This window comes from Merops nubicus, unplaced genomic scaffold (assembly GCF_000691845.1).
Source record: "Merops nubicus isolate BGI_N331 unplaced genomic scaffold, ASM69184v1 scaffold2075, whole genome shotgun sequence".
In the NCBI taxonomy this organism is placed as follows: Eukaryota; Metazoa; Chordata; class Aves; order Coraciiformes; family Meropidae; genus Merops; species Merops nubicus.
In genome coordinates this window covers 1-25,521 of record NW_008607393.1, presented here as the reverse complement: position 1 = coordinate 25,521, position 25,521 = coordinate 1, and the positions used below count along the sequence as shown (strand labels likewise).

Below are 25,521 nucleotides of genomic sequence, written 5' to 3'. Positions count from 1 at the left end.
TCAAATATCCAGTGCATTAAGTAAAAACATGTAAAGTAGTAGAATCTGATGCCTTCATCTGTGGTTATGTTATTTCAGTGTTAACTAAAAAGGAAAAATTAACTTTTTCTAGTTTTTTTTTAAACCTAAGGGAAAACATTTTTAATACTAGTATTTTTGAAGTACATAAAAAAAATTAAAAATTAAACCAGGCAAGTAGAGGACCTAAAAAAAGAAAAAACTAAATAATTTAAGTCAGCATGTATGAAAAGAAAGTACCAGGAATGGCTGATTTAGTTGAAAAGCCACCCAATTTGAAAAAGACAAAATTCATAAATATTTCTAGCAACAAGAGATACACATACCCAAAGCAGATATTGTATCAGAAACCAGACCCATTATAAAGATACTCTTGGAGAAACTGAATCATTGAGTGGGCAAGAAATACTTGCCCTTGAAACGTTTCCAGTTTATAACTCCAACAACCCTGAACTAGGCGAGTGCTAAGATATCAAATGATTTTCCAAAACCACCTGAAAAGAAGCCAGAGACGCTCCAGGATTTACTTTTTTCTTAAATAGCTTAATTTCTTCTCTACACCAAAAGTACATTGCTTCTAGCCCCAACAGGGAATTTTCTGCCAAGACTGCAGGAAAGAAAAAAAAAATATCCAGAACACAGAATATTACACTCAATTAATTACATGCTTAATTGCTCTCTTCTTTTAACAGCCTAATGAATAGAGCAAGTTTCAGTTTCAGTATATGTAGCCCAAAGTTTCAAGTTCAATAAAGGAGACGGGACTTATTTGAAATGTCTGTGCTAAGATCAGACTTGTTCATGTAACCAGGAGTAAACAGAACAAAAACACCTATGCCCCCTTGCTTTCTACCTAGACCATCCAGGAGCTAACAGGTAGGGGTTTTCTGTACAACCTGAAAAGAGCATCTTGTGTGTCATGGAAGCTGACAGCCTCAACCAAACTTAAGAACCCAGCTCATCATAGAGCTCAAGCCAGTGGACCACCATGTGTCAATGGAGCTTCTTCTCTTCACTCCCCTGGCCAGGACTCGGTTGCACTATTGACTCAACTTACGTTTCTGAGTCAGTAGTCTGAAAAGTATCCCAAGGCACATACAACTTTCATTTCAACTTTCCTGAGGCACACATCAAAGTGATATACCAGGAAGCCAGCTGGCAAGATGTAGGTTCCAAATGTTTGCATAAACTGCAAGTTAACTATTAAACTTCTGGCAAACAGCCCACTTCCAGTCAGAGGCACTTGCCCTCATTAAGCCCAAGCAAATAAAAACAAAGTCTCTAAGGTAAGGAAGGCGCTCAAGATGTTACCTATATAAAACAAACACTTCATTTTAACAGTCAGATTCAATTTGGCTTTTACTCTCTGCACTGTGTACCTGCATAAGGCACGTTCTTGTCATTTAAAAGCAAATCTGCTTGTTCTTGCTAGTAAACCAAAAATCACCTTCCTTTCTCTCTACTAACAGCTGTACACACAAAGGAAATAACTGTGGCGATTTTTTCTTTAAGAAAGGCATAGTTCTCTCATGCATTCCTAAACTCAAATGTCATACCTATCTTGTTGAAAATTCTGCAGGAAAAGCTGATGCGTGTCGTTTCATTTACAGACGGCATTATATGATACCCTTTGTCAACTCTTTTATAATCCTGAAGTTCAAGAGACAGTAATTTTTTCGGTTTTGCAATGGAAATTTAGCTTTGGCATTGACAATGGAGAGAATGGGCACATGTACACAGATAATTCAGTCAGACATGAGCTCAGTCAGACCGTACTCCAAGCTGGCCAGACACGAGCCAGCTCTAGCTCACAAGTCCTGTAGCTGTGTTAGCACAGTGCTGTGCCCACACTAATAAAACCTGCTGAGAGAGGCAGGGCATATTAGGCTGGGCACAGTCCTACACTGTCTGGCCAACTTCAATCAAGGACAGAGGATGTTGGGTCTGTCTGCATCCATCTGTGTACATATGCACTCCTACTCTGAAAGGCTCCAAATTCTGTGCATCTCATCTTCTGAAGACTTTTTTCTTACTTTATAAACTAGAGGGCTAGGGCACAGCATACATTTGAGATTTTAAGTATCCTCCTTGACCACAGCCATACTAATTTCTTGTTGCTGTTCCAATGAGGACTTAAAAAAAAAAAAGGATAATTACTAGTGCTACAGGGTAATGAGGGGCTAGGGCAATCCAATGGATTTTATTTACAGAAAAGTACTTCCAAGAGCTCTGAAACAGAACTTGTTCTTTATAGTAGCAGGATTTTCCCCAGGCATTTATTCTCTTGTGGAATTTAAGAATTATAACTCGGCTCTTGTCAACACCTCAAAAACAGAGGACACATTTTAAGTAGTATTCATGTCTATCTCAAAGTAAACAAACAAATAGAAAATTAAGATATTAATTGGAAAAATAGTGAAGCCTAGTTTTTAGAAAAATCCAGAAAACAAGGCTATGAAAGGAGTTCTCTAAAAGTTTTGCTCCAAAGACACATGCAACTAAACTCATCTTTGCCTGTACAAGGAAATTACTCAGTGTTCCAGGGATGGAAAAAACCCATGTCTTAATAATCAACTGACACAGAAACCAAAGGACAGGTGTGCATCTCTGAGCTCACATAACCAGCCCAAAAGATCAAGGAATAAAACTGTAACATGAACATGTTAATAACATTGAGTTTTCCTTAATAACAAATGCCCTGGAGCAGCTTAAGGCTGACACGACTTCTCCATTTTACATTTTCTTCATTTAAAAAGGAGATTAAAAAGTCCCTAAAACAGCCAACCAAAACAGATTTAGTGAGCTACACATTTGATTTTTAGGAAATGCAGTAAGAAATCCTTGAATTATAAGACACTACCTATGCCAGCCCCTTCAGTCTTGCCTGTGAAAATGCGGACAGGGTAAAAAAGGCCAGTGTAAGACTGTCTTTATTTCCAAGTAACTTCTCATCTTTTAACTTTTTTGTTGTCTAAAATAGGCCTTCCATGGTTTGAAATGAACTAGACTACTGACTAAAATGTCACGCCAACGTTCAAGATATCTACAGCAGCCTTCAGACTCAGGCCCATTGATGTGAACTGAAGTTCAGCTTACTGAAAAATGAAATTTAATCTTGTATTCAATTCAAAGTAGCCTTTGAATCAAATTTTAAATTTTCTTATACTCAACAGTATTTTAAAAACAGAACTCATATTTAGATTTATGCTTTAACATCCATCATGTGGGTCCATTTGTACACTTAGGTGCCACTGTGAATGAAAAACCCATACAAAGGTATGATCCAAACAAGTTCAGGGAACGGTGACAAAGGAAGACAGTTTAAGACTAGTGTTATTTTTCATTGGAGTAGTCTGCATGCTGCAAAAATATTAGATCGTATTAGTCAATACTTTAGTTTGCAACACCTAAGTATGATATGAGAGCTAATATAGAGCCCTTACTAAAAATTACTCATCTGACTTCAGAAATATGAATTCAGTATTCAGAGAATTCTACAAGAGAGATTTTTGAGAGAGTAAAAAAAAAAGGTATTTTTCATTTTGATTTACAGTATGTACAAGAATACTCAAAATACTGGGTAGAACAAGTTCTAACAAACATTCATTGCTGGTGACAATTAGACAATTAAATGATTTTTTGGCTAAGTGGCAGTGTTGAATATGCACTTCTAACGTACTAGAGCTGTAAAATTCATGTACCGTGCACACCTGCACTAAAAACACCTCCCAGTGCAGAATTTTCAGAGGGAAGCTGAACCCTACCCTTAGTGACAGAAGGAATGATTTTTCCATCTGAATTAAATAGAAAACTAGTCCATTCAAGTTTTAAAAAACAATCAGACTTCTAAAATATGGGAGTTTGTCTTCCCCAATCCACTAACCAAAGAGAAGATAGATTAAAAAAAAAAAAAGCAGTTAATATATAAAGTTGGTTAGAGCTTATTAGAGAAATAGGCAATTTACATCCAAAGACGAATGTGACATAAAAGACACAAAGAACTTGTGTATAAATTTTTACCTTAAATGCAGAAATCTAATAATACATGAAAATATAACCAGACTATAAAATTGTTTAGGAGGGATATTCTGTTGTGTTTAGACACACACATACAACAGGCAGACAGCATCCATTCCACAAAGAAAAATGTAAACTGATGAATCTCCAATTTAAATGTCATCAGGGTCATTTGAGGGGGGTTGGACAGGACACAACCCAGTAATAAACTAAAGGAAAAGAAGTGAAAATAATTTGAATGAAGACTTCTTGGCTATTCAGACATTTAAAAATACATTTCATAATTAACAAATTTTATCATTTGTCCAGAATGTTAATACCATGACTTTAGAAGAAGTGTACATATTTTTAGCATCTGGTCAGCTATCCTGCATGTAATATTTGCATATGTGTATATATATATATATCCTACTGTTATCTCCTACTAGGCAAAAAAAAAAAAAAAAAAATAGTAAATGCACTGTGGAATCAAAACCAAAGCAAAAGTGAAACTCAGGTGTAGTTTTCTGTACCACCCTCTAAAAACCAGAAGGCTTGCTGTTGTCTCCCTAAAACCAGCCTGCAATAAGATAGTTTACTGACAGTTAAGGCTGTTTCAAGTGAAGAGCTGCTCAAGTGAAAAGCTGCAATTCAAGTAGGGCATTGAGCAGAAGCTAAAGCCAAGAGCCAGACTTGAAGATGCACAATAACATTCCTTTGTCAGACCAGAAAAGAGTACTTACTGCCAGAACTATGTGACTGTACACCACATATTAAAGACAGTAATTAAGTATTTCACACCAAAGCAAAACAATTATCATGAATGCAAGCTACATGGTCCCTACTAAGGAATTCTTTTCTGATCAGCTATCAAAAACCTACTTTTTCCAGCAAAGCTCCACTTGAATTTCCTACTGCTGCTACTTGGTTTTGGTAGCAAAAGGCAAACTACAGGCTGGTTTTTAAGTGATTCAGCATGTTAAATTAATGAATTATGGTTAGCCTAAATTTACTTTATCGTAAAAGTCAGACAATGCAGATGTGAGCTTGCAGAAATAATTTTCCAGTGCTAATACTTAAATGGTACCAAACAACAGAGTTTTATAAGAGCAATATCAGCAACAATTTGTATTACTTACCGGTATATAATAGATACTCATTTTAGGGGCTTCATTGGCAGTCATTAACATTCCTAAAAAGAGATTTCTAAATTTAAAAATATTGATCACAAGTGGAGAATACTTTTTTTTAATACATATACTTGAGGCATTTAATTCACATGAAGTAAATTTGTACATAGGACTTAAAATATCATTCCTGGAAAAGAAACTGAAAAAAAAAAAAAGAGAATTGCAACTTGAGTATTTGTCGGGAAAGAACCCTTCACAGGACAGGGGAGGAGGGGTGAAGTCTCATTATCTGTAGTTCAGACAGTACATATTCCTGGTCTGCAACGGAACACTTAATTGGGACCCTCAATAAATTTTTTTTCCAAATATTAAAGAAAGGTCACACAATTAACACAGCAATACAAGTAACAAAGCTTTGTTTCCTACATACTCATTTCTGTTGAGTTACTGGACTGTTTGGTGGATGAGGAATTGCTTGGATGGTCACATCCAGAGGGTGGTGGTCAACATCCAGATGGAGACTGGTGACAAGTGGTTTCCCTCAGGGGTCCACACTGGGACTAATGCTCTTTAGTATCTTCATCAATGACACAGACAGTGGGATTGAGTGCACCCTCAGCAGGTTGGCAGACGACAAAAAGCTGAGTGGTGCAGCTGACACACCTGACAGGTGGGATGCCATCCAGAGGAACTTGGAGAGGCTTGAGAAATGGGCCTGTATGAACCTCCGGAGGTTCAAGAAGGCCAAGGGCAAGGTCCTGCACCTGAGCTGGGGCAACCCCTTGTATCAATAGAGGCTGGGTGATGAAAGGATTGAGGGTAGCCCTGAAGAGAAGAACTTAGGGATACAGGTGGATGAAAAGCTGGATATGAGCTGCCAATGTGCACCCATAGCTCAGAAGGCAAACCATATCCTAGGCTGCATCAAAAGAGGCATGGCCAGCAGTTCAAGGGAGGTGATTCTGCCCCTCTGATGCTCTCTGGTGAGACCTCACCTGGAGTACTGCATTCAGTTCTGGAGACATCAGACTCTGGACCTGTTGGAGTGAGTCCAGAGGAGGGCCACAAAAAAGATCAGAAGGCTAGATAGAATACATCTCCTGGAAATGTTGAGAGAGTTGGGGTTGTTGAAGATGAGACAGTTCTGGGAACACACCTTATTGCAGCCTTTCAGTGCTTTTTTTTTTTTTGGTGCAGGAGTAGTGAGACACTGGCACAGGTTGCCCAGAGAGGTGGTAAAGCTCCATCCCTAAACATCCAAGGACAGGTTGGACGGCCCTCTCAGCAACCAGATCTAGTTAAATATGCCCCTGCTTGCTGCAAGGGGACTGGAGTAGATGACCTTTAAAGGTCCCTTCCAAACCAGAGCATTCCATGACTCCCTTTCGTCCTCTGTCTTAACTGTTCAGCACCACGTCAATCAACACTAAGTCCGGACAACTCCAGGATGACAATTTTTATAGCAAATTTATATTTCATCCCATGATACTGCTTAGAACAAATCCAGTTAGTATGGCACTTAAAACCTACCTTGGCCATAAACTTGTATTATTAATACAAGGCGGCTTTGGGGTTTTTTGTTTTTAAACACACAACTATAGTCTAAAAGTTGTAAACCATAACATGGTTTAAAGCTTCGTTCATATTTCACTTTGGTTCTCAAAACAAAACGAGAGACAGGATATTGTGGCTTCAAAATGCAGTAATATTAGTGATACAAGCCAACCAGAGCAGATGTAAAGTTTGAAATATCTATGAATATATGTAAGAAACACCATGAATAAGGGTTGTAAGTACTCTAAATATAAAAAAAACCCCCATAGAAATATTAATGGAACAACTCCAACTGCTACAAGACTCCGTTTCAGTTCAGAATGAGAAACACTCTCCATTTCTTTCTACATAGGACAGTAATAAGTACATTTGGAATACAAAATGGACACAAATGTCTAAGTGTCTTTCCTGATCACAAGGAAACGTAGCTGATCACCAAGTAAAAGAAGAGATGGTATACGAAAAAGAAAACAGCAACCAAGTTAGATAACTTTCTGATCTAAAAGCACTGTAACATATGCCACTGAGACTATGAATAATTGGGTCAATTACTACACACCCAGAGGGCAGAAATATAATTTACACCCAACTAGAGGAACGCAATTAACATGGGTGGAGTAATCCTTCCTACCTAATCCTTTTATTAAAAATACACAATGCAGCTGGACTTATAATGTCAGAAAAAAGGGGGCTTGCTTTCCTTTGCCTTCCTGGCAAAGCAAGAAACTTGTGAAAGCTTAGTCAGCAAACCTGGGTCTAAAAGCCATACCTGGAAATATCTGCAGGCAATTTCAGGAAAAAAAGCAGGAATTTAAAGTAGATACCTATATACACACATAATGTACTACAGTACAGTATATAGATTATGTGCTCCCTCAGTATATCAGGATGCTCACTACTGTCTCAGGAGACAAAGCATTTCTCCACTGACCGAGTATGAATCACTAGAGAAAAAAAGGAAAGAAATTAATGCTGCAGGTGCTTCAAAGATGACAGTAAAGGGCAAACCTCTTTGAGAGTCTTCCACCAATAATTAAAGGAGGGAAAACCAGGCTTCGGAACAGTACATGGGCAGGCATATACTACAGAGAAAATAATGAAAAGAGGAACAGCTCTGTGAAAGGAGAGGTCTACTACATGCATTTTCACTGTTTCAGCATGCTAACTTTCAACCACTTTTTATGGGAAGAGAACCAACACCCTAACAAACTACACAGCACCCTCGTTTGATCACTTCAAAAGGAAATGAGTGAGAAATCTTTTTTTCAGAGAAGATGTTTTAGTGAGACCGTATTTGAGAAGTGGTCTGCAATAACATCTCAGCAATTTAAAGATAATAGGAGTATGAAAGGGTAGTAAATGGTATAGAAAAATGCAAATTGTTAATTTGATTTTTCCAACAATTGAAACAAATGAGGCACAGATTTCTATACCCTGAAAATGCTGTTAAGTTTCATTTATATTTTACAACGTCACTGAAGCTGAGTCCAGGCTAAAACTTTTTTCACCTAGCCCCACTCTGTGCATGTGTGATCAGAGAAAATAAATCGACAACTAGTTCAAGAGACCCACTAAAGTTTGCCATCATGTAGCTTGGCCAAAGATTCACAAGGGTTTGCTTCCCATGAAAGGAAGTAATACCGAAGCTGGTTGGTAAAATAATTTAATTTTTAAAAATTAAAATCATCCACCAAACAGCCCACTGATCTCAAATACCCCCAAATGACCTCATACATACAAACAGGCATGTGAGATGCACCCTTAGCACCATGCCATAAAGTCCCTGCTTTGGCAGGCTTCAATTCTTTGTTTACGTTATTTTTTGCACTTTGATCTGAGAAAAACAAATACATGGAACAAATATAGAAATGGTACCAATGTCTTGTCAAGAGCTCAGAAAAACCTAGTCCAATTCCCAAGTAGTGAGACATCACTGTGTTTCAGTAGGGGCTATCCCTGAGCAGCATGGAAGTAAGTTAATATTTTCATCAGCAAGGCCCTGCAGACCATTACTTATGCTGCTGCATAAGGTCAAAATGCCCACTGTCTCAGCAGGGATCACTATTTAAGAGCTCATCTTCCAAAAAAAAAAAAAAACCAACCCACATTCTTAACTGAAGTTGGCAGAAAAGACAAGATAAGTCTTAACTCGTTAAAAATCTCAAACTCACTTATCTACAATCATGAGTTTGAGGTGCTAGTATGAATCAAAGTCCAAGTTGCTCTGTCTTCGCTGCTACCTTTCTCTAAAATTAAGATAATAGCAGAGTTTGCAACATGGGCATTCTCTAGATCAAGAATTTTGCCCTGTGCCATCTTAGTGACCCTGATTTTTATTACATCTTTTCCCGTACTGCTTTCTGAAAAGGAAGTAGGTGTCACATAGCAGTTAAGAACTAAGCAACTCAGATGAAGCAGGGAAACCAAAGGCAGCTGCAAACCAAGGTACAACCACAGCCCATGTGCACATATAACCACCATTTTATACAATATTTTTACTCATAAAGCAGGATCCGGAAACTCTGGTTAAAAGTAACCCTCAGTTTTGACCTCTACACATAACATTATGAGATACAAAAAAATATGACAAGTCACAAAAAGCATGCAAATCTGTGGAATCTACACTTAAAACTAAAGTATCCAACCTAAGGGAGTGCAGAGAAAGTGCTATATTTAAAACAAGGAAAGACCAAATAGTTGTAACCACTTGTAAACATTTGTATATGTGCTGTAAAGAGACTCTTCCTAGCTATAGAAAGCAAACTCTTTAAGAGCTTCTAAGCATTTGGGTTTTTTTCCCCTCTAAGCATCTGAGACTTAGCCTGAGACAGAAGGCCGAAATTGCTGTTCTTATGAAGCAAAACATTTCAGATATTTAGAAGAGCAAAAGAGGTCAATCACTCAATGGACAGCACAGCAGCTTCTAACTGCAAAGAGGCTCTGATTTCAAACAGATGTGGAGGAAAGAATGACACTAACTGACAAATAACCATTTTTCCCTAGCTCTGTCATAAGGAGGGAAGTAGACCTAATTTGTATCATCTACGTAAACAAAAACCAAAACAAAACACCACCTTGGGTTAACACAAGCTTTCCATTTTCAACTTAATAAGTCATTAATATGTCTAACATACCTGAATTTGGATACAGGCAGACATCATTTATTTCATATTCTGGCTCCATTGAAGTAAATATCTTCCCCTGAAATTGTAGGAAGAAAAATAAAGAACTCCAAACAATACAAATTCAGTAAATCTAGATATTAAGAATAGCCATTAGAGAAGCTAAGGAATATGATAAAGATGGAACAGATTTTGCAGAACAATAAAATCTTACTAAATTATCTGAACATAACACAAGGAACTCAATATTGTATTTTGCCTCTGATACAATCTGTTATAAGGAAGTGCAGCCTAGTGGTTATTGAAGACACAACAATAAACAGTGGCACTTCCAATTTCTCAATTCACAATTCTGTGTTGAAAATGTGTCAGATTTACTTTATTTTATGTAAAAACAAGGGTGAGGTCCCCAAGTTCCTGGCATGCCGTCAGTGTAACCCTCATTTTGTCCAGCTCTGAACACGGCAGTTTTAAATCATTTTATTTTTGTAAGTATTATTAGCTGAAACAATGGCTTGGGAATAGGATTTGATTCGTGATCTTGGTTCTTCCACCCTGGTCATGTCTAGACAAAATGAAATATAGCTCAGCAATTTATAATTTACACATTCAGTATTAAAGAGGCTGAAATATAAAAGTAGCAAAAGCATGCATTGGTATCTATCTAGTTTAGGCCAGAATTGAAGTTGTAAAGATTATTTAAGAAAGAGGTAAAAGTAGGAAACATCACCAAAAAAAAAAAAAAAAAAAGAGAACTGGAGCAGAGTCTGAAAAACCCAGACAAAATAATACAGGTGCTCTTATAAGCCAACACACAAGACAGCCAGTAAAGGAAGAGTCTCTAAGAACTGGGCCACAGAATCTGAAGCATGAAAGTACATGTCTACATGGTTCTAAATGAGGGACAGGAACAGAGCAAATTTTGATCCTAGTCCTCTTTTTTCTTTCCCTGGAGCAATCCCACCTACCTTTCTGGGCCCTTCCTTTCCCTCCCAGTTACATGCTGTTACCCCACCCACCTCTGGTCTCTCCCGGATGATTAATAAGAGTCCTCCCCCACCCTGGTCTTAGCAGACAAAAGCCTCATGCTCCCCACCCCAAGGCACGTCTCAGCATGGGGCTATTCTGGTATCAAAGCCATATGCTCTCCACCCCACTGTCTGCCTCTGCAGTTGGTTCTCAGCCAGAGATAGTCAGGAACCAACATCTGGGAGAGCTGGAGCCAGCTGGAACATACTCTAGGAAAGAGGCCAAAGCTATCTTTGCCTTCCAGCAGAAAGAAACCCTCCCTTTTCCCACTGCAGAGGCCACCTGACAAACCTTACAGCTTTTCATTCTCAGTGAGGGAAATATATATACCTAGGAAAAATGAGGAGAGGCCACTGCAGATGTTTGAACTAATAACTAATAATTTATTTCTCTTTTAAACAATACAAAATAACTGCAGAGGAGCTTACAAAAAAAAAATGCTTGTGATCACAGAAAAAAAATAAAAGAGGCTGTTGAAAGTTCATGAAGAAGCACAACAATAGAGAAAGGACTGCCTGAAATGGTCAGAAAAAAAAAAAGTGCCTCTAAACTACTACAGCTGCTCTTTGGACATTTCACTATAAAGCCAGAAGCACAGACAGAGCACGTTTTTAGAAGCAATACAATGACTAAAGATTGCCCCTCCAACCAAACCAAGTTACACTAGTATTACTATGAATCTCTGGGGTAACATATTCTGTGCAAGCTTCATCGACAGAAAGGTAAGAAGAAGAACAGCACGATATAATGAAAGAAAGCAGCAAGGAAGGTAGAGAGTTCAGTTTCACATAGAAGTACAAAAGGCAGGGGTAAAGATGTTGTCTACTACAACAAAATTCATTAATACAGCACAACACATTCTTACTCAGATCTAGGCATAGTATCTGTTCAATATCCAAACAGGTTTCTGTGGAAACAAGCAGCACCTGATTTGAACAGGTCACGCACTAACTGATCTACCTCTCAAGTCAGCCCTTCTTTGAGCAGAGAACTGGAATCAACCCATTTTCTCTGATGAAAAGTCATAACTGGATGTGTTCGAGCACACTGTGAGAAACACAAACCAGGGCAATGGCCAAGAAACTAATTTTTATGTTTAAACCCTTATCCTGAAAGAACCATCCTAAGCAGACATGTATGTACAGCTAAAAAAATACCCAAAACTACATCTTTGCATCTGACAGGCTGTTAATAACTTCCCAGATGTTAGTTTATTTAGTCATCCAGGACTAAATGTAATCTAGGACATGTTAAAAAAAAAAAAAAACAACTTCCTACACTGAATTTCAGCTTTACTATTCAAGGTCCATGGGAAAAAAACCTAAACCAAAACAAAAGTAAAAACTAAGAAATCTGAATGCAGCAACATCAAAACACTCACCGTATCTTTGTTCCACATTTTTATGATTCGAGAATCTGCAGAAATAATTAAATCCAACTGATGTTGAAACTGCACTGACTTAATAGGGAGGCCATAGTGGTGATCTTTGACTATTAATGGATTACTAGACCGGAGATCATATAATAAAACCTGGGAGAAGAGACAGATTAAACTTACAGTATTGTAAGATCAAGAGGATGTCACATGCACCAGATCTTCACTGAAGATTTAACTAAACTTGAAATTTTTTACCTAAACACATGGACAAAATTTATATAAAATAAATAATTTTAAATTCTGAAAACAGATTATAAAGTGATCCCAGTTTATTCTGGCAATGCGTTTTAACCTCAGTATACTTCAGTATAGAAAAATGAAGAGCAAATTTAAGAGCTCACTATCTTTATAAAGATTTTTTAGTTTATATTGAAAAAAATTAGCCATTTTCAAGGCGTTTAGTAATTTCTTAATTAATATTTCACTTTCTGATTCTTAAGCTCAGTTTACAAGATTTAAATTTTCAGACTCCTTTCCACATTCAGTGATTATCACTTTCACTTGGTGAAAAACCACAGAACGTAACTATGTGAATTTTAGGGGAAATATAAACTCCAGGCCCTAACTTCCAGAAACCTGTATTTTTATCTCCAAAGTTTCCTACAGAATTTAAGAAAGACCTTAAATCTTTCACATGCAAAATATGAGTACTATAATTTTTGGGAAAAAAAATCTTAGCCATTTGTTTAATACAAAATAGAACCTCCAATAAAGCTTGCCTGACATGCATACATTACTGAAAATACAACTCTTACATACATAACTGCTCTGGAACAAGCTGCAGTTTTCTAAATCCATGAAAAGGTTGATGATGGCAGAAAAAAATCCCCATAGTCTGCTTTACAAATATGATGGTGACAATGAATGAATCAAAATGATCCCTTATAAAAAGATAAGGCAGTCTTCTATGACTTTTCTATGAAAGACAATCATAGAATCATTTAGGCTGGAAAAGACCTTTATTACTGAGTCCAGGCATTAGCCTAACACTACCAAGTCCACCATTAAACCACATCCCTAAGCGCCACATCTACGTGAGGATCCCACTAAGCCCCAGTGCCAAACATTGTTCATTTCACAACAGATTCCAAGTACAGAAAGCACCACTTCTTTGGTAAAAACCAGCATGTTAGATTTGAAACACCTCAATCATTATGATTCTTGCACTGAGGGAGGGGGGGATTATATTTTTTAAAACACCTCAGATTTTGTCACAGCTCCTGGGAAGCCAGGATTACATCAATCACTTCTGCTGCTTTAGCCACCATCAAGGGAGAGCATACACGTTGCTTTGAGATGGTACTGATGAAGTCACAAAAAGCAGCAACTTCCTTGCATACATGACTCTTAAGTCATACGGAAACTGCAGAATTTGGAGTTATATAGTATGTAGGTTATGATGACTAAGTGGTCACTACAGTATTCTGAAGAGCAAGATCATTTGATGAAATTAATTTGCAGTTTAAGAATGACTTGCTACTCTATACAAGTAATTTATGCTCTTACAAAGACTTGCATTAATATATACTTACGTTACTGTAAGTGCACTTAATGTATGACAGACTTGAACTAACAACTGCAAGAACAGGATGTTCTAAGAACTGTTACAGCTCAAGATAAGTCTACCTGCCCAGTAGATGTTCCAACAGCCATATTCAAAGCTCCATCAAACTTCAGTGCTGAAACGGATGGCAAACCTTCTATCCTGCAAAGCACAATGCTTATAATTAAATATTCTTTCAATAAAGGCTGAAAATAACTTTTAAATGTTATAAATAGAAAAGATAATAAATGTAAATTATTTACAGATATTGCTCAGAAATACTTCAAAAAGCTGCATTGTTCACATTTCTACTCGTGGTTATATAGAAAATTAGCCAGTACTACTCAGGTCAGTAACTGAGAGACTCATGACTACAAAAACCTTTTATTCACACTAACAATGAGAAAAGAAGACCACAGGCAAGTCATTTTAATGCAAAGTGGCATTTCAGGGCACCCTCAGTAAGTCTGCAGATGACACCAAGTTAGGTGGGTGTGTTGATCTGCTGGAGGGTAGGGAAGCCCTTCAGAGGGACCTGGACAGGCTGGACCAATGGGCTGAGGTCAGCTGTGTGAGCTTTAAAAAGGCAAAGTGCCAAGTCCTGCACTTGGGCTGCAGCAACCCCAGCCAAAGCTACAGAACTGGGGAGGAAAGCTGCTTGGCAGAAAGGGACCTGGGGGTGTTGACCAACAGCCAGCAGAACATGAGCCAGCAGTGTGCCCAGGTGGCCAAGGGCATCCTGGCTTGTGTCAGGAATAGTGTGGCCAACAGGACTAGAGAAGTGATCATCCCACTACTCAGCACTGGTGAGGCTGCATCTGTACTGGGTTCAGTTTTGGGCACCACAGTACAAGAGGGACACTGAGGTTCTAAAGAGGGTGCAAAGGGCAACAAAGCTGGTGAAGGGTCTTGAGGGTAAGCCTTATGAGGAGCAGCTGAGGGAACTGGGGTTGTTTAGCCTGAAGAAGAGGAGGCTGGGGGGTGACCTTATCTCTCTCTACAGCTACCTGAAAGGAGGCTGCAGGGAGGCAGGACTCTTCTTACCTGGTGCAACTGACAGGACAAGAGGAAATGGTATCAAGTCATGCCAGGGGAGGTTTAGGTTAGACATTAGGAAAAACTTCTACAGCAAAAGGGTGATAAGGGCTGGAACAGGCTTCCCAAGGAAGTGGCTGAATCACCATCTCACCATCCCTGGATGTATTTAAAAGCCATCCAGATGGGTTGCTCAGGGATATGGTGTAGAGGTGGCCTGGTGGAGTTAGGCAATGGTTGGACTTGGTGATCTTAAAGGTCCTTTCCACCAATAGTGATTCTGTGATTTGTTTCTAAAAGCAAAACTTCTGAAAGAACAGAACACACTTTTGAAAAGGAAGCCTTCACTCACTCTGTGTCTGCTGTCACACTGCTTAAAGCACAGTCCAACAGCCCAACTCGATTTCTTGTTCTAGGATCCCAGCATTCCACTTTACCCTGAAAAGTTTAGAAAATACATTTCAAGCTTACGCAACAAGATGTCTGGTATTCAGAGTATGTTTAAATAAAATTGTGAACTATTTCATCTATGAATAATTAATCAAATGTCTTAGGTTGACCTAAGTTTTTCTAATAATGGCATACAAGCTCCACACATTTAGTTAACATTTTTTCAAAATGTGATCTGATTCAAATTAACCAATGCTAAATTTCCAAAGATTAATTAGGGTATAGCTGCTAGCTAATTTCTACAGATGGCTATACCATAAAGCAAGATAACTTCATATTCTCTCCCATCTGCAAAATCTTGGGCATCTCAGCAACCAAGGTAGCTCATAAATTATATCTGCCCTGTGCTCTAAAAAATCTTCTTGTTTAATGGATCTATACTTAACATAATAAATGAGATCAAATTAATTAAGTTCCTGTCATGATTTCTTCTTATCCTCATGCAAACTAATATAAAAAAAGAAACAAACACTACTGCTCTTTTTATAAAAGGAATGTAAACATTTACCTCAGCTGTCCCCATAGCAAACAAAAAGTGCACAGGATTTATGTCACAGACGTTACTCTCTCTAAAACAGAAAAAGGAACAAGTTTAACGACCTCAGAATAATTTAACACATGAACAACTAAAGATTTCTGTAATCCTGTACACTATTGCTCAGCCTGGAAAAGCAAAACCTGGAGGGGAGGGATGGATGGCCACCTAGTAGCAGCTTCCCTACTTTTTGTGCTACGTAGATAACGAAGCACTGGAGCAGGCTGCCCATGCAGGGTGTGGAATTTCCATCTTGGAGTTTTCAAGACCCCCTGGGAAAATCTGTCTGAATTCAGTGTGACCAAGCCTTGAGCAAAAGGCTGAGCTCTGAGGTTCCCTCTGAGCTATATGATTCTGTGTTTCTCTGCCCATACCCACCACAAAGTCTTGTTTAAGAATATAGCAAAGTGGTAAGACAACTCAAATATGTCAAAAGGTCTTCCCAATTACATCCTGAAGCTTACATTTCCAACATATACTGATGGTCTGCCTGTCTTTCCCTCGCCCAAGTACATTATCTCTCAACAGGTCACCCAAGAGCCCTGTATTTCTCCAGTTCTTCCAGAGTACTAATATTTCTCTGTACATCACTCATCCTGACGCTTCCCAACTTCTTCCATTCAAAGCTCTCCACCTCTCATTCTGTAAATCATCCAACATCCCCACCTAACAACCTTCTCACAACTTCAAGCGTCATCTCTCCAATTCAGATTTTACACTGCACCCTTAACTCTGATGCTGCAGGATTCCCCTACCCTGTTTTTTTCCTGCTGCTTAGTTTCTGTATTGTGCTTTCCCAAATATTGCTTTGTCCACTAAGCTATCCCACCCACTGAGCACCAGCTGTTGCCCACCAACTAGCCACTTTATCTTGTCAAGTCTCTTCTCATCTGCTTCTCCCCAAATAAAAGAAGCCCAGCTCCTGCTCTGGTAGGGTTTTCAAAAGAATCAGACACGTGCTGGAGATACAAAAACTCTTTCTGGGCTACTCCAAGAGCAGAAGGACAAAGACATGTCTGGGAAAGTACATACCCTGTGGGGAGATCTCTCTATGACGGCTAAATTGAGCAATAATGGCAAAGTTTTAATGAAATGCTCTTAAGATCAAGTTATATAATACCTATTACAAGTCTATATTAAGCAATTTTAAAATATCCACAAAAATGCCTCAATTAAAACATAAAAACTAGAACAAAGAATTACAGAACATAAAATAAAATGAGGCTCAGACTTGACATATGTTCCTTTGCAACTCTACAAGGCATTTGGGCAGTATTCAGATACAGTACTGGTGGTGAGCATGCTAGTAGTTTGCTTCCACCTGGTGGAAAGAAAGCAGATAGATATCATGGGTTACAGATAACTTACGAAGCATCAGTCTGCAGGGAGTTGAGAAACCTTCCTTGTTCCAGATTTAGCCTGTATACTTCTGAACTACGAAAGAAAAATCCAAAATTACTCCCCTCTCTTACAAATACTGAAACATACTGTTCTAAGTTAGGAAAAGTTACAAAGTTACTCATGCTGACAGCCTAATTTTACCAACTACACAATCTTCAGACTTCACATTCTAAAACGTAAAACACCTATCCCTCAGTGTTAAATACAGAGAAAAACGTGTATATTCACTGAAGGCATTCACTACACTGTTCTACTACAATAGGACAGTATCCTATCCTATTTATTACAATGGTCCACCAATTATTCTTCCAGGGAAAAGATGCATTAATTGCTTTCTTAAAAGTCTTTTCACTTCCTATGATTTATATTACATCTTGAATTGCTACTTATTTTGTCTGAAACCCTAAAGACCTCGTTTCATTTTAACGTCTTCTCACAAACTCAGCTGATTGTTTTATGTGATTTCACTTGCACATTAACAGCAAGAAGCACCAACCAGAATAGAAAAACTTCATTTTCTCTACTTAGATGCTAATCACTTTTTAAACAGTACACTGAACTGCAGCATTTTATAACAATTTTGCAAATGAATAATGCTTAAAATCAAAAGAAAAAGGTCTAAAACCAGTACAGGAATCTGAATTAATCCTAATCTTCCTGCATGTTGCACTCTTCAGCCTTCATTATTAACTTGTAAAGAATTGCCACTTCTTCCCATTTTTAACTTTCCTGGTACTTTAATGCTCATTCTACTTTTGGAAAATGTGGCTAACAAAAGTGAAACACAATAATCCACTTAATTGATACCTGGCTCCTACAAAATACAGGTCACACGATGGATAGTGATAGGAGAAATCTCTACCAAATTTTGGTATTCTGGTCTTGTAGTAATGGCCGTGCTGTGAATGGAACTCCACAAACCTGCCACACTGCAAAAAGACAATCTGAAAACAAAATAGAAAGCATTGACATACACAGAAGCAGACGACAATCTCCTCAACTTGTCTTGCAGCATAAACTCCAGTGATTTTTTTAATTTAAGCTCTCACAGGTTTACCACAATTTGTTTAAACCACTTCTATTAAAATTATAGAACTAGTGCTTCATCATTCTCACTAGATGCAGCAAACAGCTTTAATAAACATTAAATTAACATTCTCAAGAGCATACATGATACCCTGAAAGTGACTCTGCAACCGGAACCAGAGTATTCACCTCAGTGTTTGCTGTACCAAAACTAACATCTGTACTTCTTTCACACAGCAGAGTTAGCAATATTTCAGCTATAATGCTGTGCAGACACCAATATGAACTAAGCACATGAACTATATGTCCTGAAGCACAGCAGCATTCCAATACATCCTTATCTCTAAGATGGAGAGACATGGACTTGATGGATGAACTAGTTGGTGGGTAAGGAACTTGCTAGAAGGTTGCACTCAAAGATTTGTGATCAGTGGCTTGAAGTCCAGGTGGAGACCAGTGACAAGTGGAGTTCCTTAGGGTCTGTTCTGAGTCTGGTGCCATTTAACATCTTTGTCAGTGACATGCACAGTGGCACTGAGTGCACCCTCAGCAAGTTTGCTGATGACACTAAGCTGTGTGGTGCAGTGGACTCACTTTGAGGGAAGGTGGGCCACCCAGAGGGACCCTGACAGGCTGGAGAAATGGGCCAACACAAACTGCATGAGGTTCAACAAGTCAGTGTGCAAGGTCCTGCACCTGGTTCAGGCCAATCCCAAGCACAACTACAAAATGGGCACAGAGTTCACTGAGAGTAACCCTGAGGAGAAGGACTTGGGTGTGTTGACTGACAAGAAGCTCAACATGAGCCAGCAGTGTGCTCATGCAGCCCAGAAGGCAAACTGCATCCTGGGATGTATCAAGAGGGAGGTGACCAGCAGGTCAAAAGAGGTGATTTTCCCCCTTTGCTCTTGTGAGACCCCACCTCAAATACTGCATCCAGTTCTGGTGTCCCCACCGTAAGGGGGACATAGATCTGTTGGAACAAGTCCAGAGGATGGCCACAAAGTTGATCCAGGGGCTGGAGTATCTCTGCTATGAGGATAGGCTGAGGGCACTGGGATTGTTCAGCTTGGAGAAGAGAAGACTCTGGGGGGACCTTATGACTGTCTTCCAGTACCTGAAGGGAACCTACAGGAAGGCTGGAGAGGGACTTTTCACAAGTGTGTCCAGTGACAGGACAAGGGGAAATGGTTTTAAACTGAAGGAGAGAAGGTTTAGACTACATCTTGGGAAGAAGTTCTTCAGTATGAGGGTGGCGTGTCTCTGGAATATGTTGCCCAGAGATGTTGTGGATGCCCCCTCCCTGGAGGCATTTAAGGCCAGGTTGGATGAGGCCTTGAGCAACCTGGTCTAGTTGAGAAGCATCTCTGCCCATGGCAGATCAAATCTTTTCTCTATCATCACCGCAAAAGAAGAAATGTCTGCAACTTCATGCAGCATAGAAGCTACATAAACTATGAGAAGAACAGAAAATTAAACTATATTTAACTTAAAACTATCAGTATCACATTCTCTTAGTTCACTACCAGTAAACCATTAAAAACTCGTTACCAGAAAGAGAGAAGATGCAGTTTGTTTTGTGAGAAAAGTGAATTTTCTTCTCACCTACTCTACGCCCAAAAAGATTTTTACAAAGTTTCTGATATTTGCAAAAAGAACCGTACAGCCTAATGATTGCCTTACCTCTAATGATTTTCTATTTTAAGATAACTTTGTACAATCCTGGACTCAAAGATAGCTGTGTCCTCTTTCATTAGCAGTGAATACAATTCACCATTAATCATTTGTCTTTCCTTCATACTAAATTTTGATCACTACCACAGAACAACCAAACAACCAAAAGCATAACCACTGGTGTGTGACAAAAATACTGAGTGGAAATATGTATCTTTTTGTAAAAGGTTGTGGAAAAAAAAGACAACACATACAAAGAAAAGTTGGAAGAATCCTTGCCTGACGGGCAAGGAGCACCCTGCAGGACAACCCAACAGCATGCAGCAATTGAACTGCAGCTACTAAAGTGAGTCACAACTCTTTGCAGTAACAGCAGTAAAAATTTCAGATTTAGCTGAGCAGGAAGGAAAAATTCTTTATGATGACATAGTGCAAGAATTTATTTGGTGAATCTGTGGAACTATCATGCTTGCAGTTTTTGTAATTTCTTGCCTGAACAGGACTGTCATCTGAAGGCCTTCCAATCAATATCTTCATGATTCTAAGCATTTCAAGTGTAATTTCTCAGAAACTGTTCCCTCCTTCTACCATGTTCAAAATATTATGACATTTATCTGAAATTAGCTTTCTTTCTGATGATTTGGTGTTAGGAAAATAAAACTGAAAATAAGGTTGTATTAAGTTATGCAAATAAGGCTTCTATTTGAAATACAATACAAATTTCAGCTGAAAACACACACAAGCCTTACTGTTCACAACCAGTCAGAAATAATATTTGCCAAAACAATGTGTTCCTCAGTCTCCCAAATAACTGTTTGGTCTGTACAACCAGAAACGTTCTCCCACAGACAGACAGAAAAGTAGGGGCCTACTGCATTATATCAGTCGCCTTCTTCTGCTACTTGAATGCACACACATTCTTGGAAACCTCACAAGGTTGAAAAGACTAAAGCTAGATGATAATGTCTCTGATCAAACAAATATTTATTAAAACAAACCTGTACTGGAAATGCTAAGGTCTCTTCTCAGAAAAAAAAAAAAAAAAACAACTATTAAAATAAACAACTTTAAAAAGAAAAGGCTTGTCCTAAAGAAATCAGTAAAATTATATGCTTAAATTTCATATTTAATTTGGAATATAACACCTTGATGAAATGGCAAAGGAAAGTTTACAGAAAGAGGTAGCATCCTTTATTACACCAGCTGCTGCAGCTGAATAAAAGTCGAGTGTTAAACAGAATTAGAGGCAGTAACTGTGTTGGGCCTGAAAAAGGCTGGGTCCCAAGAATTCAACTGTTTCCTCCAAGTACAGCACATCATTTAAAAAAAAAAAAAAAAAAAAAAAAAAGAAAACACTACTTCCCTCCACAATTTCTGCCACCTTCATATGTTTAGAATCATCAGGGCTACACCAGCACTGACAAATCAGGCTATCAATGTACCTATAGCTATCCCACCTCTCAAAACCGGCGTATCGGTGTATCGCTTGCCACAGGACGTAGTGACAAAATTTTATCCTAGAAAGGCTCACTAATTCCATTTTTCACATTATTTTGTTTGTAGAATGCATCATTACTGGAAGTGTTCCTCTGCTACAGACAAAAGACTTTAAAAGTGGTAAGGCAAATTATAACACAAAGAGACAAAGTAAACATTTTCAAGGTACAAAAAAACCGTTTGGCCTGTTTGCTTTTTCAAAAAACCCCTTTGTGGTCCAAAAGTTTTGTTGACTGACTGCCTTTACTATATATGAAAATGCATTTTAATATACATATTAAACAATTTTTTCATTTACACATTGGAAACAGCAAACATACCTTTGAGTAATCATCTGATAAAATCTCAAACGTAACCACTAGAGGAGAGAGAGCAAGAGAATTTTAAGTAAACTAAGTAAGCAAACTTTTTGCAAACATTGGCATAAATCCTGAAAACATTTACACTCGTTCTAACATTTAGTCATGTAAGTATTCCCCACAGGTGTCAATGCATCACACAGGCCTTGTGATAACATCTTTAATTATACAACTTCATTTGCAAAATCGTAATAGCATGCTAAACTTTAGAAATATATGAAGCATCTTGTAATCTTTTTATCATTCTTGTATACTCCACACATGTTCCTCAACACAACGCTCAATCATGTATTTATTGGCTCGGGGAAGGTCTCATCAAATGTTCTTCAGTGAGTGTGTGGTCCATGGACCTTCAGTGATGACGATGACATGAGTTCAAACATACTACATACAAAACTGCACATGCAATCCTCCTAAGGGGTCAGCATTCCACCAAAAAAAAATTTAAGGCTCATAAAATAGTTTTAGAAATCACAAATCTAAAAGCTACTATCCACACCAAACACTGGAACATATTGAACCCTGCTTACTTTTACATGAGCTGGGTTGGGAACATTAGGGAGTAGCTGCTTCAGCTAAATTGGTTCCATTTAAATGAGGGAGCTCATTTAAAGTTACCTGAAGTGACTCTAGACTACGTTTCAAATTAAATATATATTTACAGTCTAGTAAGGTGCCAGTTTAGAAACTATTTACTTTAAACTCTAATTATCAGCAAGCATTTACTCTTACAATGACTCCTCTTTTAAGTGGGTCTCACTCTTGCCATACCTTCCTCTCCTCAGCCTCCCTGAAGCCCCACCACTACCACATCCCCTCTTCCTATGCTGTAGCACTCTCTCTTCACCCTACATGACTCCTTGCAGTCCTAAGGCACAGGGTAAAGAAACACCACCATATTCTGCTTCCCTTTTCCTGACCCAGTCAGTAGTTCTCAATTTCTGTGTTTCACACCACTTTCACACACATCACAGACAGACCAGCTTCATTCTTCCATAATGATTTAGGACTTCTGCCACTCTATGCTCAACCCCCCCATTGCTTTGGTCACCCCCTGTATCCCACTTTTCAACCATCAATCTTCTAACATCCCAACCTTCTAACAAAAATCAAAACAACCAACCCAAATATTCTGCAAATTTACACACCCTAAAATTCAGAAGAGCAGCAGCTCTGACCTCCTCCCCTCATCTAACTGCCAGCAGATACGTCCCCTCCCTTTGTGTAGATGGCTCCTTGCTTTCCTCACCATACTTCTCCCTTCAAATGAGTAGCAAACAAGGTGTAATTAGTGCCTTGGCCATGCTACCATCTGTCCTTAAGTACCTTGCTTCCAACAAAATGAACAAAACACCAAAACAAACCAAGTGACCAACCCGCCCAACTCTCTGAGCCTCGCTCTTACTGCCTCAAAGCAAACCTGACAATTCCTCACACTGCTCCAAGAGAAGAAGCAACTTTGAAAGAGGAGAAAAAGGGAAAAACAGAGGGATAAAGACTAGTTGATGTTTTACTCTAGATTCCGGTGTTCTGTTGCCTCAGCACAGGGAGGGAAATTTCTACTCCAGTCCAGCCTGATTAGCTATGAAAGGTACCTTGTACTAACAGCCACAGCTTATACTAACCTTCAGAGTCTAAGCATCTCTCAAATTTCTGGGATAACTGATAGGTATCAAAACAGCGGATCCTTGGCTTGTAAGTTCCTGAAAGAATAATTTGATCTTTAGTAAAAAATCTAAACAACATGATAACATTAAAGCATTTCTTTTTAAAACATTGCCTTACATATAGAAGCTTTATTGCATTTCAGTTCTAAGTAACTTGATTTTACTGAAGTCTCTGTGACTGGAAAAACATGCCTCTTAGTAACATAACCTTACAGCCTGTTTTTTGTCTTTAGCTCTCCAAAGCATCCTGCTTGTATGTAGGTTCTTCTGATTCCCAGATACATCTATCAGAACTTAACAATACCTTCCAGAAGACCTGAAAGACCAAGTCTCCTTATGCTATTAACATCTACTGAAGTATTCGTGTTTGGATTCTCCTTCGACAGTTTCAAAGTGTGGTACTATCACTTAGCCTCTAAAAAATACTCAAACAACAATGCTCAGAATTATTCAAAGCAAAATAAATATGAATTTAGAGTTTAACTGTATTATAAACAGTTTTGCTTATCATTTATTAAAAAATCCCACAGGTTGGACTAGACAGTCTTCAAGGGTCCCTTCCAACCCAAATCATTCTATGATTCTAAGAGCACCTGCATTCTAAAAAGAAGCATTTCACATACCACTACCAAGACAACCACTCTATCTATCACATCTCAAGACTAAGCTTCCAAAACAATACTCCATGCTACTATTAAAAATGAACTCTTACCTATTCTACCTGAAACACTAAGTCATTCTGCTAGCAAGATTTTCCAGCACTTTTGGCCTCTGCTACAGAGAGACACTTTGTTAACTCACCAACTGCCATAATATACTGTCCATCTCTTGATACCTTAATCTTTGTGCTAACCGTTGGCATTTCAAAGTCTTGAATAAGTTCAATTCTTCTACGGATATCTGTAAAGGAAAAAAAAATATTTTTTTTGCAAAGATAGCACAACATTATCAGTCCCCAAATCTGTAATATTTTCTTATGGAAGCATATTGAGTTAACTGAATATAGTATCTTTTAAGATCTTTTAAACTATAAAGACCTTTCAACTACAATTCACCCCTTATGAGCAGATTACTGCAGTCTGTTAATCCTGAGAAGCAGGCTATCTCCACACAAAACTAAAGTCTACTCTCAGGTAACTATGTAATAAATTATTACATATTGGAGTAGCAAATGTACTTATCACACATTTTACACAACTAAGATGTTGCATAATGTATGCCATCCTCCTGTTAACTCCATGCAATTTTTGTTCATTGAGTTTCTTATACTACACTCCCTATGGCATGTAGATAAGACATTTCTGTTTTGTATAGTAAGTTCAGGGTTAACATGATGATGTTCCTGCACTCCAAGTTAAGCATAATACCACAGAGGAGTTTCTAGTTGGACTTTATTATAACCTATACATGGAATTCACCCATCACATTTCTGTACCATCTACAACACCAATATTTAATGCCTGAAACACAGAACAACACTAGTAATTTCTGTTCACACAGAGCTATACAGAAAGTTAAAGTAACTGTTTACAACTTTAATTTTGAAGTTTTTAAAATATGAGCTACACATAACTTCCTTCTGTCAGTCTGTAAAGCATTCCCCTCTGGATGTGCATGTTGTGTAGGTGTAGCAGAGTATTACTGAAGACCCCGAGATGGGAAAACTCACCCACATCCTTCTTCTGTAAAGCTCTTTTTCTCCTGTCTGAGAGCCACTGTAAGAAAATATATAAATCAGTATTGAGCTCAGTATTCATAAAGGAACCAGAGAATCGCTTAAAATTTATGCAAATTGAAAGCATAAGACACTTGAGCCGTTAATGCCTTGTTTTCTCCATTTTTCTTAAGTTTCCACTGGTAAGTTTAACCATTCCATACCAAGAAAGCTCACAAAGCCCTGGGGTTTAAGGTCCGTAGCAGCCCACGCCGACACGTAGATCTGCGCGCAGCCAAAACACGTGTTGAGTTTAAAACCCACTGGTAGCCGGCTTTAGCTACGGGCCGCACCCTCAGCCAGGCGCGCAGGAGCCCGGCCCCAAGGGCGCCT

At 38.4% G+C, this 25,521-nt stretch overlaps 1 protein-coding gene across 1 annotated transcript in view; it reads right to left on the bottom strand.

Annotated features, from left to right (window-relative positions):
- NOL10 (nucleolar protein 10) overlaps nt 1-25,189 on the bottom strand; it is a gene marked incomplete at both ends in the record, with an annotated part of 40,562 nt that extends 15,373 nt beyond the window's left edge. The window contains 12 exons of the mRNA XM_008939908.1: nt 5,154-5,206; nt 9,833-9,899; nt 12,231-12,380; nt 13,914-13,992; nt 15,218-15,303; nt 15,824-15,884; nt 17,219-17,284; nt 18,059-18,195; nt 21,769-21,806; nt 23,433-23,510; nt 24,276-24,374; nt 25,144-25,189. Of these exons, the coding sequence (XP_008938156.1) occupies nt 5,154-5,206; nt 9,833-9,899; nt 12,231-12,380; nt 13,914-13,992; nt 15,218-15,303; nt 15,824-15,884; nt 17,219-17,284; nt 18,059-18,195; nt 21,769-21,806; nt 23,433-23,510; nt 24,276-24,374; nt 25,144-25,189 (960 nt within the window). The remainder of the gene's footprint in view (nt 1-5,153; nt 5,207-9,832; nt 9,900-12,230; nt 12,381-13,913; nt 13,993-15,217; nt 15,304-15,823; nt 15,885-17,218; nt 17,285-18,058; nt 18,196-21,768; nt 21,807-23,432; nt 23,511-24,275; nt 24,375-25,143) is intronic.
- Nucleotides 25,190-25,521: the final 332 nt, after the last annotated feature.